Consider the following 18,304-nt stretch of genomic DNA (forward strand, 5'->3'; position numbering starts at 1 on the left):
ATTCTACAAACAGTAACTGTACTCTATCAGATGATTACAATTCTACAAACAGTAACTGTACTCTGCATCAGTTATTTACAGTTCTACAAAAAGTAACTACTCCATCAGGTAATTACAATTCTACAAGAAGTAACTGTACATTGCATCAGGTAATTACAATTCTACAAAAAGTAACTGTACTCCATCAGGTAATTACAGTTCTACAGGAAATAAGTGTACATCAGGTAAGAACAATTCTACAAACAGTAACTGTACTCTACATCAGGTAATTACAATTCTACAAGCAGTAACTGTACTCTGCATCAGTTATTTACAATTCTACAAACAGTAACTGTACTCTACAACAGGTAAGAACAATTCTACAAAAAGTAACTGTACTCTACATCAGGTAATTACAATTCTACAAACAGCAACTGTACTCTACAACAGGTAAGAGCAATTTTACAAACAGTAACTGTGCTGTACAACAGGTAAGAACAATTCTACAAACAGTAACTGTACTCTACAACAGGTAAGAACAATTCTACAAATAGTAACTGTACTCTGCATCAGTTATTTACAATTCTACAAACAGTAACTGTACTCTACAACAGGTAAGAACAATTCTACAATAAGTAACCATACTCTACATCAGGTAATTACAATTCTACAAACAATAACTGTACTCCATCAGGTAATTACAATTCTACAAAGAGTAACTGTACTCTACATCAGGTGATTACAATTCTACAAAAAGTAACTGTACTCTATATCAGTTAATTAAACTTCTACAAACAGTAACTGTACTCTACAACAGGTAAGAACAATTCTACAAACAGTAACTGTACTCTACAACAGGTAAGAACAATTCTACAAACAGTAACTGTACTCTACCAGAGATAAGGACAATTCTACAAATAATAATTTCTGCAAAAAATGCTGCAGTACATTGACAGAAAATATAATTTACTCAGGATGCCATTTTCCTCACCTAGTGCAGTAACGACATTCTTGAAGTTCAGATTAATTTGAATTCCAATCATTTTGGCATCTATGGTTCATAATCAATTGGGTTTACGTGGACTTTAAGATTTCTGTGGTGTTTTGGTACTTTAAAAAACTATTTCACATTCTTATTAACCTGTTGATGTGATTCTGTATTTCAGGTTGCAACCTTTCTGGTTCTATACAGAAGCCATGCAAATGAAGTCATACACACTGTGCTGACAGGAAAACTAGCTGGGGTATGCATCTTATGAAATTTATATAGCACTGGAAAAACACATTGAAACAAGCTGTTATGGACGGCATCTCCTTCTCATTGACACTTGTCGATACATTTCAATATTTTGAATCTCATTTTCCTAAGTTTATCTTCATTTGGCACCTCTATGAAGTACTCATGCCATTAAAGTACACAGTTGTGTAGACCCTGAACTGTCCATTGTAGACAAGTTTGACTTTGTATCAGATATAGGTTTGTGTATATGCTGTTCATATACATCTTATTGTTGGACAGTCACAATAAAAAGCTAGAGGAAAGGTCTGTCATATTTAATTGTGCTTTCACTTTTCACAGTGTGAAGAGTATTTTTTTACTGCCATATCTGGGTAAAGCAATTAAGACGCTATACACAGTTTATACATTTTAATGATTTGAACCTAACTTCCTGGTTATAATCATTATCATGGGAAATTTTTGCAGTGTATTCTCATCAGTAAGTTATAGTGGCCATTTTTGGCATGTCAATAGTCCGTGCATATGGTATGTTTGTTTTTCATTCCTCATTTTGTACAAAACCCTGCTGGGTTGTATGGAAAACCATGTGATGTCTTTTTGAGAGGTCTATGACAATTGATTTTTGGAACAATTTTTCAAGATGGTTGATATCGACAATTCACATGTTTCAAGATGGTTGATATCGACAATTCACATGTTTCAAGATGGTTGATATTGACAATTCACATGTTTCAAGATGGTTGATATCGACAATTCACATGTTTCAAGATGGTTGATATCGACAATTCACATGTTTCAAGATGGTTGATATCGACTATTAGTGATGTGAAGCAAATCATTAAATTTCTAACTTTAAAAATTAGTAAAAATAATTATTTTATTGATAGTTGATTAATTAGCTTTAGAATAAAAAAGGACCAGTAAACAAACCAAAAACACATTGCCTTCAATAAGGTTGTATGATAAAATAAAATAACTAACATAAATTGCAGTGAGCATCTACTTCAACAAAATTACAAAACTTAAAAAAGAATGAGCTTTAAGGTGTTTTCTTGGTAAAAAAAAGAGAATATTTTAAGTAATTTAATTTAATTAAATGTACTCTGCATCAGGTAAATGCAATTCTACAAACAAAAAAAGAACATTTTAAGTAATTTAATTATGATAGCAGTAATAAAGGGTTATTTAATCTAAATCAAACAGGTAAGAGAAATTTTGTCAGACTTTTGGACCAAGAATCTCTCATCACAAGTTAGCTCCACCCTCCTCCAGCCAGAAGTCGAGAAGCTGACAACTGAGTGTGATAAACAGCTGTATCAGGTGCTGAATGACCTTCTCTTGCCTAGTGTTTTCTGCCCCATTCCTGATGGGTAAGTAAAAACGTTGTAAGATTTACACTCATTGTACCAAAAATGGTTTAGATTTTGATTGATATTTTTGGAAATTCATTACATTTAAATTATGTAATTGTACTTTTATCTTTGAAAAATGTTACATTTCATCTATTAAATGATTCATATGGAGTTATTCATATGGAACTATTCACATGGAATTATTCATTGGAACTATTCATATGGAACTATTCACATGGAATTATTCATTGGAACTCTTCATATGGAACTATTCATATGGAATTATTTATTGGAACTATTCATATGGAACTATTCATATGGAACTATTTGTATGGAACTATTCATATGGAACTATTCATATGGAACTATTTGTATGGAACTATTCATATGGAATTATTCATATGGAATTATTCATTGACACTATTCATATGGAACTATTCATATGGAATTATTCATATGGAACTATTCATATGGAGTTATTCATATGGAACTATTCACATGGAATTATTCATTGGAACTCTTCATATGGAACTATTCATATGGAATTATTTATTGGAACTATTCATATGGAACTATTCATATGGAACTATTTGTATGGAACTATTCATATGGAACTATTCATATGGAACTATTTGTATGGAATTATTCTGCAAGTAATGATAACATTTTATTTAGTTATAGCATTTATAAGTGTACTTTTATTAATTGAAGTTTATTATCAGGCCAAAAAAAATATGTGTATTTCCTATTGCAACTGTTTCAAAATTATGGTAGGTAAGTAGGTAGTTTTTAACATTATCTATATTATAATGATTAGTATATATAATATACTAAGCACTTCAAGTACTGGGCTATACTAGCTCAGTTAGATGCACAAATCAATTTTGGGATTCTTAAAATGTTTTTTCTTTTACCCTATGGAAAAATGTTATAGGGTCGGTAATGAAAAACAGTAATGGTCAGCTGACCGGAAATGCATATATTTTTTATTTAGGTCTTATACAACATCATATCAAAACATTTTCAATGTAGTCATTGATAGGAATCTGACAGTTATGTTAAAATTTTGATGACGCTAAGTTTATCGGCACCCCAGTCAAATCTAAACAGCATAAACCTGTCATTGACCAAAAATACAATAAACACAGGATAATAGCCAAATTTATAATATTAAACATTTGAAAAGAAGTATACATGAGTGACTTCCATTTCTCTTATGGCAAAAGGTAAGTGAACTTTAAGTATATAAAAAAAACTATTCATCTATTTAATTTAATAAAATTTTGTTTTGTCATTACCATTTAATTTATTTCACTTTATTTTAGGTCTTGACTGATGAGAACCAATTATATTTTAATTGTTCATTGTCTGTTATTCCTCAGAAAAGGGCATAGAGAGCTTGACATTTTTATAAAAGGACACTAAAGTTCACTTCATGGTGCAGGAGATGAAACATAACCAACTATAAAATTTACCATTTGAAAAATATTCATTGCAGCAGCTTTTTAAATTAGCTTGAATTTAATTGTCAAAAGTGATTGTAGAAATTTATTTCCATTTGCTGCTGCTGGACGTAAGAAGATTTGACTATTTCATGCACTGCTTTATAAATAACCAACAGTGTACATCTCTATCAAGTTCCGAATAATCCCTACAGTGCTGTAAATAAGGATATTTTTATTAAGGTGAGACTTATAATGTAGTCAAAATCTGACTGTCTCTATAGATTTCATAAAATTGAGTCACAGTTCTACTTTGCTATTAGCATGAAACCAGCTGATTGCTGATCTTATCTACTACCATCTGCTGTAAAAGGTTTTGACCACAAACACATTATTATTGAACGACTTTTCTAACTTTAAATAGCATTTTTTTAATCTCAAGCAGAAAGTAAAGATACTGGGACATAATGTGCTATTTTTTGTTTTTTTCATCAGTGTTTGGGAAGCCACAAACATAGCACAGCCATATTGGCACATAATAAAGGTTGATTCTAGACTGCACACTGCGACCAACATGGTACAGAAACAGTAAGATTGGGTAGTAGTTGAACATATGAAACAGGGGTGGAGCAGAAATTAAAGGCCAGAAATATGGGTGGGACACAGAATTTGGGGCAGGGTGTTGCAACCTTCTCTACCTGCCTGGCTGAAGCATTGTATTAGATATAGCCTTGTTCGAACATCTCTTAGTATATTCAGTGTATCCCCTAGGGGAGTAAAATTGAGGGGGGAAAAAAAACCTCGGTGTCAGAACTGGTGTTCAAATAAAAAATGTGGGGTCAAAAATGTACTGACAAATTTTCATCTGGCCCTTGCTTTTTCAGCTTGAAATATAATAATTCAACTTTTGCAACGTACTATCTTTCTCTCTAAACATACAAATAAACCAACATGCACAATTAACAAGCAAATGCATTGTCCATTCAAAGGATAATTTTATTAGTTCATTTTTCTTTTAGTTTAAAGTCGTACATCTTTTTGTCGCAATATTATAGACCAACACATTACATATAAGCCAATACAAAAAGCCAAATAAATCTTTTTAACCAAATGGCAGTTTATTTACTGCCTGTCATAAAATGTGTACTATCATCGGTTTCATTGTACTTCATCCTAGAACACATTGATCCAAAAATCAAAGAGGCTAATGATTCATCTTCTTTCTAATAAGTTACACTTGAACTTTAAGATCTTTCTTTTATTGCAGCAAAGTTAAAAACCAACAAAATCTGCAATGGCTCACTATTTTGTAATCAAATAATGCATTTGTCTCTGCAAGTGTACTGATTTCTTTGTTGTGAAAGAATATTTTGGGTATTAATGTGTTCTCCAGACATCTTGTGGCAAATGAGGGCAGATTTTTTAAATTTCTTAAACCCTGTCATGAAAGGATTATTCACTTTTGCTGTCTTCTCAGTCATGTGATCAGAAGTTACGGTGGTAATCCTAGGCTAATGAATGTGCCATATTCCAATCAAGGGAATTATTTTCTCCATTTTTATTTAAAGTTAAATCCACAGTTACACTTTTGTGTTCTGCTTCTTTCACTTTCTTCGCTAATTATTCTTAGTGCACGCCATTTTAATCTGGTAATCACTTTATAGTATGACAAGCATTGAGGTTAAACATCTGGATGACATCTTGCTGAGCTCAATGGAAATCGCGTGAGAGCTCACAAGATTAGAGGAAGTTACTCACTCATAACATTGCCTATGCTAGTCTGGTTCCCTGTTTTATATGCTTCCTGCATTGCACTCCACTATATGAATAGTGGATCACAATGCAGTGAGCATACAAAGCAGGGAACTAGTCTATGCCTATGCTCGAAGTATGCTAGATGCCATCCCTCATCCAAAGCATTGGATATTAGATAAATCCTCATCACATTATGCGAATCCTTTGTGTAAAAAGAACACATGGCAAAAAAACGTGTGTGTAAGTTTTCTCCAACATGCATCCCTGATGCACAAACGTGCGTAAAGGGAAACACTGGTGTATGATAACACACCTGCCTTTGTAACACAGGTCACTCTTATAACTCTGCTGAAGAGTAGTAAAGAGGAAGTACTGTAATGCTTTTAAAACATGTCACATTTATGGCTCACACAGACATCATTATAACACTGTATCGGGACACAGCATTGTTATAACATCCCTCGTGATGATGACACCTCTTTTATAAAATAGGTAACTTTTATGACACATGAGAATGGAATTTTGAAGTTGAATTTTTTTTGAGGATTGTTTCTATACAATAAAACAGATTTCTATTTTTGTTTAAAAATTATTTTCTATCCAAGCTCACATTTTACATACTCTAAGTGCCAATAACTTTTACATGTTATTTTGAATCATTTAGGTTTTTACTTTACTTGGATGTACATACATACTGGAAAAGAATTGTTTTAGATATTTTCTGCAGTTGTCATTAAATATTTATCTTTTTTATAAATACCAAATAATGTCTTGGTCAGTCACTTCTCTGAGTAAGAAAGAAGAGTCCCCAAAGACAGGCTTTTATTCTGACTAGAGGAGACATGGCTGCTTATGATAGTTAGTTATTTTGAAATGGTAACCTTTGACCTTCATGGCAGGTTCTTCTTTATTTGTAACATATTTAGTGAGATTGCATATAAATATCTTAATCAGTTTTTTTGTTTATCTATTAGATTTGAGAAGACAATCCAAGATTTTGCTCAAAAGTTTGGAACTTGGGTATATGATGCCACTCAGTTCTGTCCAGAACAGCTAAGAGAAAGAAAACTTAAAGGTGAGAGATAGCAGATGAGTACTGAAATTTCCAACTGTGCCAGTCCCCTTTGTTTATTTTAATCAACTGGTTTCAGTGTTCCAGTCCCCTTTGTTTATAAGTAAAATACTGGTCTCAGTGTTCCAGTCCCCTTTGTTTATAATTACTTGACTGGTCTCAGTGTTCCAGTCTCCTTTGTTTGTAGGTAATTGACTGGTCTCAGTGTTCCAGTCTCCTTGGTTTATAAGTAATTGACTGGTCTCAGTGTTCCAGTCCTCTTTGTTTTGACTGGACTCATAATCATGAAACTTCTCTACTTAAGTGCAGACTCTCTTTTTTTTTCTTCTTTTGTTAACATGTTCTTATTGTTTTGTGTTTAATGCCATTTTTCAGTGCATGATAGACTATTTATGGCAGCCAGTATAACTGGTGGAGGAAGAACCTGGCAAATCGCAGTAAGACCCACCGACTCACTGGAAGCTACTGGCAAATTTTCTCATATACCCCATTGGCCAAGCCCAAGACTCGAGTGCTTTGGTTCATTTATTTCTTTAGATCCCAGTGTGCTTAATTACACACTGCTCATCGATTTATGTGTGGATGCGGAAGAGCGATAACATCACTGTGATCTTTATCATCCATCAGTAACTATAAAAATAATTAAGTATATAAAAAAATCTCCTAATATTGAGAACTTGCATGACAAAGTAAAATTAAGATACAGTCACGGAGTAAAGGATATTTTAAATCTTCTAGTGTCTGATGGTGATATAACCCAGAAGGAAGCCTTGGATTTATTGAGAGGTCTTCCTTGAGGGAAACTTAGCAATCATCAGTTGGGGAAGATCCAGCGGGGAAATAGTTTCTAACAATATTACAATATTGAATTTTTGTTGGCTATTGATTTTTATAGCTTGCTGGATAATGGTAAAATTTGAAATTGTTAATAATTACTAATAATTTCATATTAGAGATTTCAACTCATATATATATATATATATATATATATATATATATATATATATATATATATATATATATATATATATATATATACATATATATGCTCATTGGGCACAAAATATATATTTTAGCTTTCTGGAATAAAATTTACATGGCTGTGTTCAACTGCACAACTTGATGACATTTACCGTAAGCCAAACATGTTAAGATTTGTAGTAATCAGGAAATTGCCAAATTTTATACTGAAAAAGAATTCCAGAATCAGTCTTGAATCTAGCCCAAGAAAACCATTGTTTGATCTTGTTCGATATGCTCCCTCCCCCAACCATGGGGTTGAACCACCTGGCTCAGTTTATTTACAGAAAAGAAGATCTTCACAATGAGTTGAGCTCAATAGCAATACACATCAGACCATGATGAGAATGCAGAATTAACCAAAAATTGTTTCAGAGACTTATCAGTGGTGTTGTATTTTGCACCAGAAATAATAAAAAAATAACTAGAAGCCTACTCCTAAGCATTTTCTCAAGGACTTTTCAATGATCATGTGTGGAATATGGTTGTGGGGGTCTTTGGAATGCTAATTACAACCCTGAAGATGTTTCTGTCAATATGGCTGTGTGTTACACAGCTAGTTTTTCTTGCACGTGGTGAATGCCTTTGATACTTCAAACACTTTGGTAACCCTGAACATGAACTTATATAAATGAAAAATATAAATTGCAGCTTCTTTTTAAATTAACTCAGTATAAATAGGCCTCTATCTGAGTTATGAAGAAATTTCCAAGAATGAATGTGGATTGCCCCCAGTGTGGATTGACCCCAATAGTCTTACTAAGATTCATGCTGGATGCATATATACTGAAAAGCTAACTGTGAGGGAAGTGTTTGTCACATACAGACAACAACAACAAGTTTGACTTCCTGAGCCATCGCCAGGTGCATGGTATGAAGAAATTTTGAGTGCTAAAGACCTTGGGAAAAAAATTATAGGCTTAAATTTACAGAGGGGACATCGGCAGATTGTAAACGTGTAAGTAACAGACTTAACCTTGACATGGCTGAACTTAATTTTCTAATCAACAATACTGTATGTGGCGGTACTTTTATTTAAAAAACTGCTGTTACACTTGGTGAGTCACGTGGGTATATAATCTCTTACCATGATGGGGAATCATCACAAGACACTCCTCCGCAGGTATCAGTGCTTGCATATGCAAGTATTAACTGGTTATCAATGATTGATAGATTTCCAACAACTGCAGTGCATGCAGGTTGCAAGATTTAATTTACATTGAATGAAAGTGTCAGCCAGATCTCAATGGTCTTCCCATGTTAGCATTGGCTCAGTGTCCATCTGGAACAATAACAGTACCCAATGAATATGTCCCATATGCAGAATGAAGAGTTAAAAAAGAAGCTATGTGATTTCCTGATAGATCATTGATGTATCAAGCACTTCTACATTATTTTTGCAGTGAATGCTTGTCCCGTCCAACAAATGTTTCAGCGTTAAATGACCCAGTAGCATGTCACAGACTTGTTTATCTGAATGGAGGTTGTGGTTCTGGTAAAACAACATGGGTTTTTAACCTGTTTAAAACTTAAAACACCGAGATAAATAATCTTGTGTAACTCCCACTCATGTCATGCTGCATGATTACATAAGGGAATCACCACACAGCTTGTCATACTGATTATAATGAAAGAGTCCTTGACAATTATCAAGCCAGATGGGATCTGCTGCAGCAACTAAAAGTAAGAATGTGATTAAACCAGACCAGGTACAGTGCAGAGAAATGAATGAGACAATCCCTGAAACATCCTACTGTGATCCTACTGTGATTTTTTCACTGCATGGACACCAGATAATTTGATCATGCTTTCTCGAAAACAAGTTCATGATGTGCTTCATAAAGAATTGTTAAAACTTCACCATGAAAAATACCCCCGAGAACATGTCCCATTGATGTACATACCAGTTGATACATGTCCAAAAATATACATGTGGCACTACCTGGAAGCGCTGTGTCATTGAGACACTCAAGCTGGTTCTCATTGATATAATCACTGAATCACTGTGTATAATTGAACATGCGCTAAACATAGACAAATCACCATGGTGTCATGGATACACAATGTAGGAACAGTTCTCACAAGGATAGACAATAAAAAAAAGCCCACTGCTTGTCTGGATCACCAACGATCATATTGAGTGGTCAAACCTTGCATATCTTGCTGTGTTGTTCTTGATGGCATTTTCCATGCTGCCAATGGTGATCCCCTTCTCTACCCCAGTATTGTTGGTTAGCACCAATGTAAACTTTTCTCAACCTTTTCCACAGAAAATTTGTTTCATGATGGCAGAAAAAAGCATCTTATGATGAGCAATGAAGTTTTTCTGATTGCAGTAATTTCACAGTGGATTATATCATTGACTTGGAATAATGACAGAACAATCATTGCAAATATGCAGTGTTAAGATGGATTACTTCAGTGACTTGGAATAACGACAGAACAATCATTGCAAATATGCAATGTTAAAATGGATTACATCAGTGACTTGGAGTAACAACAGAACAATCATTGGAAATATGCAATGTTAAAATGTTATGGGATTACCTGCTGGTGATTCAAGACAATTTGCCATAGATCTTATTGTTATTCAATTAGGTCATCTTCTTTGTAATATAGTGCTTACTTGTCTCAAGTGCAACCGATGTTGAGGTGCTGGAACCCTGCACTAATGTCTTGGGCACTAGTGACCATGGTGTTGCATGACTTGCCATGGAGGTAACTATGTATTGGGCACTAGGGACCATGGTGTTGCATGACTTGCCATGGAGGTAACTATGTATTGGGCACTAGTGACCATGGTGCTGCATGATCTGCCATGGAGGTAACTATGTATTGGACACTAGTGACCATGGTGCTGCATGATCTGCCATGGAGGTAACTATGTATTGGGCGCTAGTGACCATGGTGCTGCATGACCTGCCATGGAGGTAACTATGTATTGGGCACTAGTGACCATGGTGCTGCATGACCTGCCATGGAGGTAACTGTATTGGGCACTAGTAACTGTGGTGCTGCATGACCTGCCATGGAGGTAACTATGTTTTGGGCACTAGTAACCATGGTGCTGCATGACCTGCCATGGAGGTAACTATGTATTGGGCACTAGTGACCATGGTGCTGCATGAACTGCCATGGAGGTAACGATGTATCAGCAGGTATCACCACCAACTATTCTCTTGCAAGCTTATGGGTAACTTTATTGTTCAGGGCTGCTACAACTGGGGAAATCTTGCTACCCATTATTGCGATCGTGCACTGTAACCCTTGCATTGCATCAATATTTCCTGCACATGAGATCATGATTGTAATTTGCAAGGTTTATCTCTTTGACTGGATTCTCGCCAGGTCTCTGATGATCACCAGGATCCAGTCTGATATCCAGACAAGTCCCGGAGCCAGTACTTATACCCTGGTAAATGTTTCTCACCTGTGCATTTTCCCCATGGAGTTCCTGGCAGACCCAACAATGTGGATGCCAAAATGCTGCTAAGAAACTTTGTTTTGTTGAATGTAATTTTCCGGGCACAATTTCAATTGACATTAAATTTTTATTTTTTCTCACCACATCATTCACACCCCACAGTTATTGCAGGTCATTTATTTTTTGTTGTGACTACATGCATGTCTACTGTGTCGTGTGATTGTTACATTGCAGACAATATAAACTTATGGACATTTTATATCACTTTGGTAGCAGTCAATTCATTGACCATGAACACTTTATTGTCAGAAAACGAGTTTCACATAGTTGATATTTCAGCAATAAAACCCACACCAGTAAAACATTATGAGACCTTGCCAAATAGTGTTCACGTGATAATCATAGGGCCATATGGGTCAGCTAAGACTAAATTGTTACTTAACCTCGTTATGAAAATGCTCAAATGAGATGAGTTATATCTGGAGGCACCAGCCGCAGATGACCAGGCATATTATAGCATCTCGCGAGAAAATACAGAATGGTTCATGGGATAACATTGTTTAATTCATAAGCTATGTTGATGAAGTACAAGCAGTTGAATCTCTTTGGAGATATTAATAACCTGGGGGTTATTATGATGTCTGCTGGAAAAACGATCGAACCCTGCACTAAATTTTTCCAGAACAGACACAAAAATGCTGACGTTATCTCTCTTGCACAATGACACACACAGATTCCCTAATTCATCCAGGTCAGTGCCAATATTATTTATGTTCATTCGGGTAGACTTCATCGCACATGCTCAGAAATATACAAGATGGTATTCCAGCAACATGGATTATAAATAAAAATCATTACAAAAGTTTCTTTCCACATACACAGCTGGCCACTAGTGGTTACCCACATGAGTTTGTTACTATATCAATGTATGTCAACACCAGTGTGATACTATATTGGCATTGATAAAATATATTCAGTGCAGGCATATTAATTCCTGAGGTAAAAAGACATTTAGTGTATAACATAGATGAATCAAACAGAATGACTAGCTGGAGTGCTTGGTGACACTACGGCGATAGTTTAGCAATGCATGATGCAGTAAAACAATATTGCAATATTGCTTATAAAAAAGTGTATTCATATTTTCTCATGCAAGTGTAGTAATCTATAATTATGAAAGTATTGGGCAATTTTTACAATGAGTATCAGATGGTTCAGAATGTTGAAAAACAGTGTTGATAAATTGCCAGAACTGAGATCACATACTGCATATCCTATAAAGTCTGGGCTTTTTGAGGAAATTCTGTCACTGTATTAGAGATATATATTTATTTGATAGTGCAACTATCATGCAGCATGGATGAAAACAAAATAAATTTATTACAATTCAAATTTATACATATTAGATTTTGTGAACTGTGTAGTGCCTATTACAACGGCAGATGTTCTAATAGGCAGACAGGCTAATACAACAGGTGTCATTACAATGGCAGATGTCCTAATAGGCAGACAAGCTAATACAACAGGTGTCATTTATGTGATAAAAATAGCATGTAGCCCAGAACAAGTTTGATTAGCAAATAATATTAAATTTGAATAAACATCATTTGATTGACACCTTGCAGTATATCGGTGGTATTTGGGGATTTGTAAAGATTGTGGCCATGAAAAAGAATTGCATTGTTTGGTAAACTGGTATAAGAAATGTTGTTTAAGACCTCAGTGGAGATATTGATAACCTGGCAATTCATGACACTTTCAAAGTACAGATGAGACAATTTCATACGATATAGGATGTTTTTAACAGAAATTCTGCTTCAGTATAACCCTTTTGCATTAAATTTATCTTAGCAAACTTTAAAGTAGTTTTTTTCTCAAAATATTCAGCTATACATGGCTTCATGTTGAATCTGTAAGTGAGATGAAATAAGTCCCATCTATATTTGCTTATAAATCGAGACAAACTGCAAACAATAAAGATTCTGATCTCCAATGGCATAATGCACTTGAAAATTAGGGTCTATATCTTTATTTTACTGATTAATCCTAACAAACTGCACAAACCTTAGATCTGCCAGTGCATTATGCAACAGCAGATCTGGCTATGCAATTTCCAGTGGGACTCGTATTATAAGCGAGTATATAGGGTGTAACATGCTGCCACAAGCAATACCGATAAAATTATTTTTAATCAATGATTGAAGATATGTGTTGTCACAAATACTGGACAGTTTATCTGGTGAATTTTCATCTGACAATGACAGAAAAATGAAAATAAATTTACACTGAAGATACAAATAAAAACAAAACTAATAAGAAAGCATGCATGTGAGATTTTGACTGTGGCAATCAAGTTAATTCCTGATACAACTGGTGGCTTTTATATGGAACCAACACTGCCACCAACCCCTCAATTTTACTTTCATTTTTGACAGCAAAGAGCTGTTATGAATATTTTCCTGTGACAAGGCAGCTAAAAGACTCAGTATGTACCTTATGCATGAATAAAGTTCACTAGTATTATAACAAATTAGCATACCTTTCATCACCCATCAACCATCTCAATTTTTTAGATATTTACCTCTGTAGCAGACATCTATAAACATGTAAGCCAAGTCGGCTGTTCATTTGCAGCCCAAGTTATGCATTTGATCTCCACTGCTAGTCTAACTGTGACAGGCAGTCACCAAAACAAGCCAACCCATTTTCAAGCCTGACTCAAAGTAAATCTAAACCACATTACAGATTGAGCTTCTGTGTGAATTTATAAGTGCTTGGCTTATGATAATTATGTTCATGTATTCTACCTTAAAAGTTAGGGAGGTGTCAAAATACGAAACTATCCAGTGAGACCTTACAGTGTGAATTGTTTTTTTACAGTTGCATTAAAGTTCAGCAGCAGATTATTTGATCGGTTGCAAATCTCACGTCTGGCTGCTGCAGCTCGGGAGATTCTCCATAACCCCAGAATGACCCTGAGCCTCTCACATGACTGGTCTAGACTTGATGTTGACCTTGTCATCTCCAACGCTTTGACAGTTTATCAAGGAAAGAAGAAAGAGGTTTTGGCCAGGAGAATTAGGAGTGGTAATTATTTGGAATCAAATAGAGAAAGTTTCTTATCAAGTTTCTGCCCATGTTTTCTAGGTCATAACATCAGCCACACCCTCCACAGTAAATTCATGTAAAATGCAAAAACAAAAGATGACCGTTGGGATACAAAGTATCTAACTTAGGAATCCACTAAGTTTCTTTTATGAGTCTATTCATGTCACCATCCACAATATCTATTGGCATGAAAGAAAAATTGAGTAGAGAGTGATTATTGGTGTTAAAGTGTGTTGAAATATTAGAGGAAAACTGAGGATCTCTATAACTTTTTATATGAAAGCGATGATTATTCATTCTCTTAGAAACTTTTTGAAGTGTTTGTTTAACATATTGCATGCTACATTTTTTACAGGTTATCAAATAAATCACATCATTTGATATACAGTTAGTGTTATCACGTAGAGAAAATACATCTTTTGTATTAGCACTACTGAAAGAAGTACTTTCTCTTATTGTTGCACATTGAGAGCACCGGTGTCTGTTACATTTAGATGATGAAAAGTGTCTTTTTTTAGTTTCTGTCTGTTTAGTTCTAATTAAAAAATCTTGCAAATTCTTTGGTCTTCTATAAGCGAGAATTGGTTTAATTTTGTAAAGTGATTTTATGCTGGTTTTATTTGATAAATTTAGGAGATTATATTTATTAATTATATGACCTATATTAGGTAATGACGGATTATATTGTATTGTGAAAGGAATTACATCTCTCTCTATTTTACATTCTATTGTGTTTAAAGCCTCATGTTGAGTAAGATTATGGGCTTTGTTCAGCACAGAATCAATTATATGTGTAGGATAATTTCTGTTTTGGAATTATGTTTGTAATTTATTCAACGAATTTTGTAATTGACAATCATCTGAAATAATGCGTCAGTATCATTTGGCCTGGCTATATGGTATGCCGCTTTTACTTGACATGGGATGACATAAAGAATATTCCACATATTGGTGGATATTAGTTTCCTTGATATGAATATTTGTAGAGATAGCGTTATCAATATTTTTTATTACATTTACATCTAAAAATAAAAGATGCGTACTAGATGCAGTGTAAGTAAATTTAATCGTTGGGTGAAAATGATTTAGGTGATCAATACATTTTTCAGTTCTTCAGTTGAATGGTTCCAGATTATAAATATGTCATCTAAAAATCTGAACCAAATAGATGGATTAAACTTTTCGTTTTGTAGAAAATCTTTTTCTAATTTACCCATGAAAAGGGAAGCATATGAAGGAGCCATAGGACTACCCATTGCCGTACCCATTATTTGTATGTCATTCATATTATTAAATTGAAAATAATTGTTTTCCAAGATAAGTTTTATTATTTTACAAATATCTTCACAAGATAGTGTGCTGTTATTAGGATTGTTATCAAGAAAATATTTACATGTTTCAATACCATCTGCATGCGGAATGTTGGTATATAGTAATGTTACATCTAATGATACAAGGATTGAGTTATCAGATAGCTGTGGAATAGACTTCAACTTTTGAATGAAATCAGTAGTATCTTTAATGTATGAAGGAAGTGATTTCATTAAAGGTTGTAAAACACTATCAATAAATTTGGATAGGTTTTCAGTATATGAATTACAACCTGATATAATGGGTCGTCCTGGATAATTTAAAGGTAAATTATGGTCAGGAGTTTTATGAGTTTTGGGTAATATGTAGAATTGAGGTGTACGTATGTTAAGAGGGAAAGTATCAAATTCCTAATACACCACTCCCTTGATAACTCGCGCACATCGGGGTCCAGAAACAAGTGAGGCGCGAGTTATCGAGGGACCTGTAAAATAAGCCCAAAACCAATAAAGTGATTGACGACATAACGGAAAAATAAGGGGGGGGGGTAGGCAGATTATACTGTTGAATACTCACTTTATAATCGTTCTGAGATTAACTGTTAATAAATATCTCTTCATAACGGTGTACTTTATTATTTCCTCATAGGACAACATTAATTTCAGGATAAATTACAGTATATTGAGGCGATCATCGAAAACATTATTCCACGTGGTTTCCGTTCGCTGAACATGTGTACCACTTCACACATTGTGTACTACGTCACTAATTTTTATGTTGATTTGGATACATTCTAGTTTTATTGTTTGATCCAAATTAGACGTTTTTTTATATACAAAAGATCGACTCTTTTCGATAAACAGTGTCGATCAAACGATAGATAGATTTGAATGCGATAGAAGTAAAATGGAAAACTTAAAAACAAGGGTTAATCAGTACTAACATATTTAATTGGTCTACAAATTTAAAACAACGTAAATTAGAACAAGTTAATACTTGCCGTTTGTGCCACGCTTGACAAATATCAATTCACTTTTTGAAAAAATCAGTTATTTTTTGTGTGTGTGTGTCACTCCTTGGTTTCTCTGCCGCCGAGCAAAATCCCTCAGATTTCTCAACTGCATGAGCTTTATGTAGTCAACATTTTGGGTCTCCAGCCACCTTATGGCAATATCAAAATATTTGATTGCTTCCTGTGCAGAGGGGTGGGGGTGCAACATCTGCGTCTGCATCACTTTCAACACTTGTGTTACTCCAGTTAGAATCGTCTTCTGTTGCAAATTTGTTCGCTATAGAAATAATTATAGTTTCATCTGACATGTATTCGACTATGGGGCAATCATTGTCAGCACAAATCCACTCCTCCATATCATCAAGAGAAACGCCCATCTCGGGACCATGAGTCTGTACGAATTTCTCCCAAACAGCCTCGGCATTAATGACATCAGTTTCACTGCAACATTCGAAGTCACTATCATCGTCGTTGTCTCTGTTACTGTATTGCTTTACGTCAAAGGCAGCTCCAAGACCCTTAATCCAGTACCCGAGGTCTCTTGTAATCGATTTTTTTTTTTTTATGCAACAAACACTTCCCCAAGTTGTTGATCCAAACAAAGCCGGTATGTACATGTAATTAGGTTCTCACAGAAGTACTCACGGCTTTCGATGTGACGGTCGATTGACTCTTTTCATGTTTTCAATGAACAGAATATGTTGTGATTATAATATTTACACTGAAACGGAATGAAAGGATTAGAACGTGACTTTCACACAGGAAGACGTTTAATTGGTGTTTATTTCATTCTCTGTTGCCACCTGTTAGCATTTACCAGAAGTTTTCATTGATCGCTATTTCACCAGACTGTTTATTTACAGTATACTGACAACTATTTATCATAAAAACTTACATAATATATGATATCTTTAAACAGAGGTCTCGCTAGGATTTTAAAACTGGGTCTTTCTGCCTCTGAATTCAATCACTAAATATCAGTACATTTTCTCACTCGGCCGCCAGTCAAAGCCTTTGAACTAGCCGCCTAGCTGTTGCATCATGTTTTTTTTTTGTTTTTTTTTTAACGTACTCTTATAAAATGGCAACAGTACATCAAAGAGTCTTTCAGTCACTGAATTCTGTCATTGTAAATATCAGCACAGTTAAGTGATCAACACATTTTCCAACAAAGCAGGTGGCTGAAACAGGACCGGCAAATCTTTGAATTTTCCCGTGCACCTATTACATGCGTACGGAGGACTCCTGCCTTAGTGATTTTCTGTGTCCCAGATCAAAAATTGGTGTCCAAATACGCGTAATTAAGCGTTTTCAAGATCTCTGAAATTAATTCTTCTTTAGAACTTGCAAATTTCAAAATATGGATTATATTTTTATGGGCATTAATCACCATTTTCGATGATAAAACGAGCAATGCATCCAGGTTTAATTTATCAATTCTTATCGTAATTTTTTCATGTTCAGCATATTTTAAAGATATTTTAAATACATTTTCGCTGGAAAAAATCGGGAGCCAAGATGGACACCGCGTTATAAGCAGGATCGCGAGTTATCCGGGCGCAAGTTATCGAGGGAGCGGTGTATACGGA

General features: G+C 34.6%; 1 protein-coding gene across 1 annotated transcript in view; it reads left to right on the forward strand.

The window, feature by feature from the left end:
• Nucleotides 1-18,304, forward strand: part of LOC149798524 (transcription factor RFX4-like) — a 68,176-nt gene that overhangs the window by 26,619 nt on the left and 23,253 nt on the right. Inside the window, exons 7-10 of the mRNA XM_089957336.1 lie at nt 1,146-1,223; nt 2,423-2,589; nt 6,743-6,843; nt 14,165-14,371. Coding sequence (XP_089813462.1) covers nt 1,146-1,223; nt 2,423-2,589; nt 6,743-6,843; nt 14,165-14,371 — 553 coding nt within the window. The remainder of the gene's footprint in view (nt 1-1,145; nt 1,224-2,422; nt 2,590-6,742; nt 6,844-14,164; nt 14,372-18,304) is intronic.

This window comes from Sinohyriopsis cumingii, chromosome 5, assembly GCF_028554795.1.
Source record: "Sinohyriopsis cumingii isolate HCF-2022 chromosome 5, ASM2855479v2, whole genome shotgun sequence".
Lineage (NCBI taxonomy): Eukaryota > Metazoa > Mollusca > Bivalvia > Unionida > Unionidae > Sinohyriopsis > Sinohyriopsis cumingii.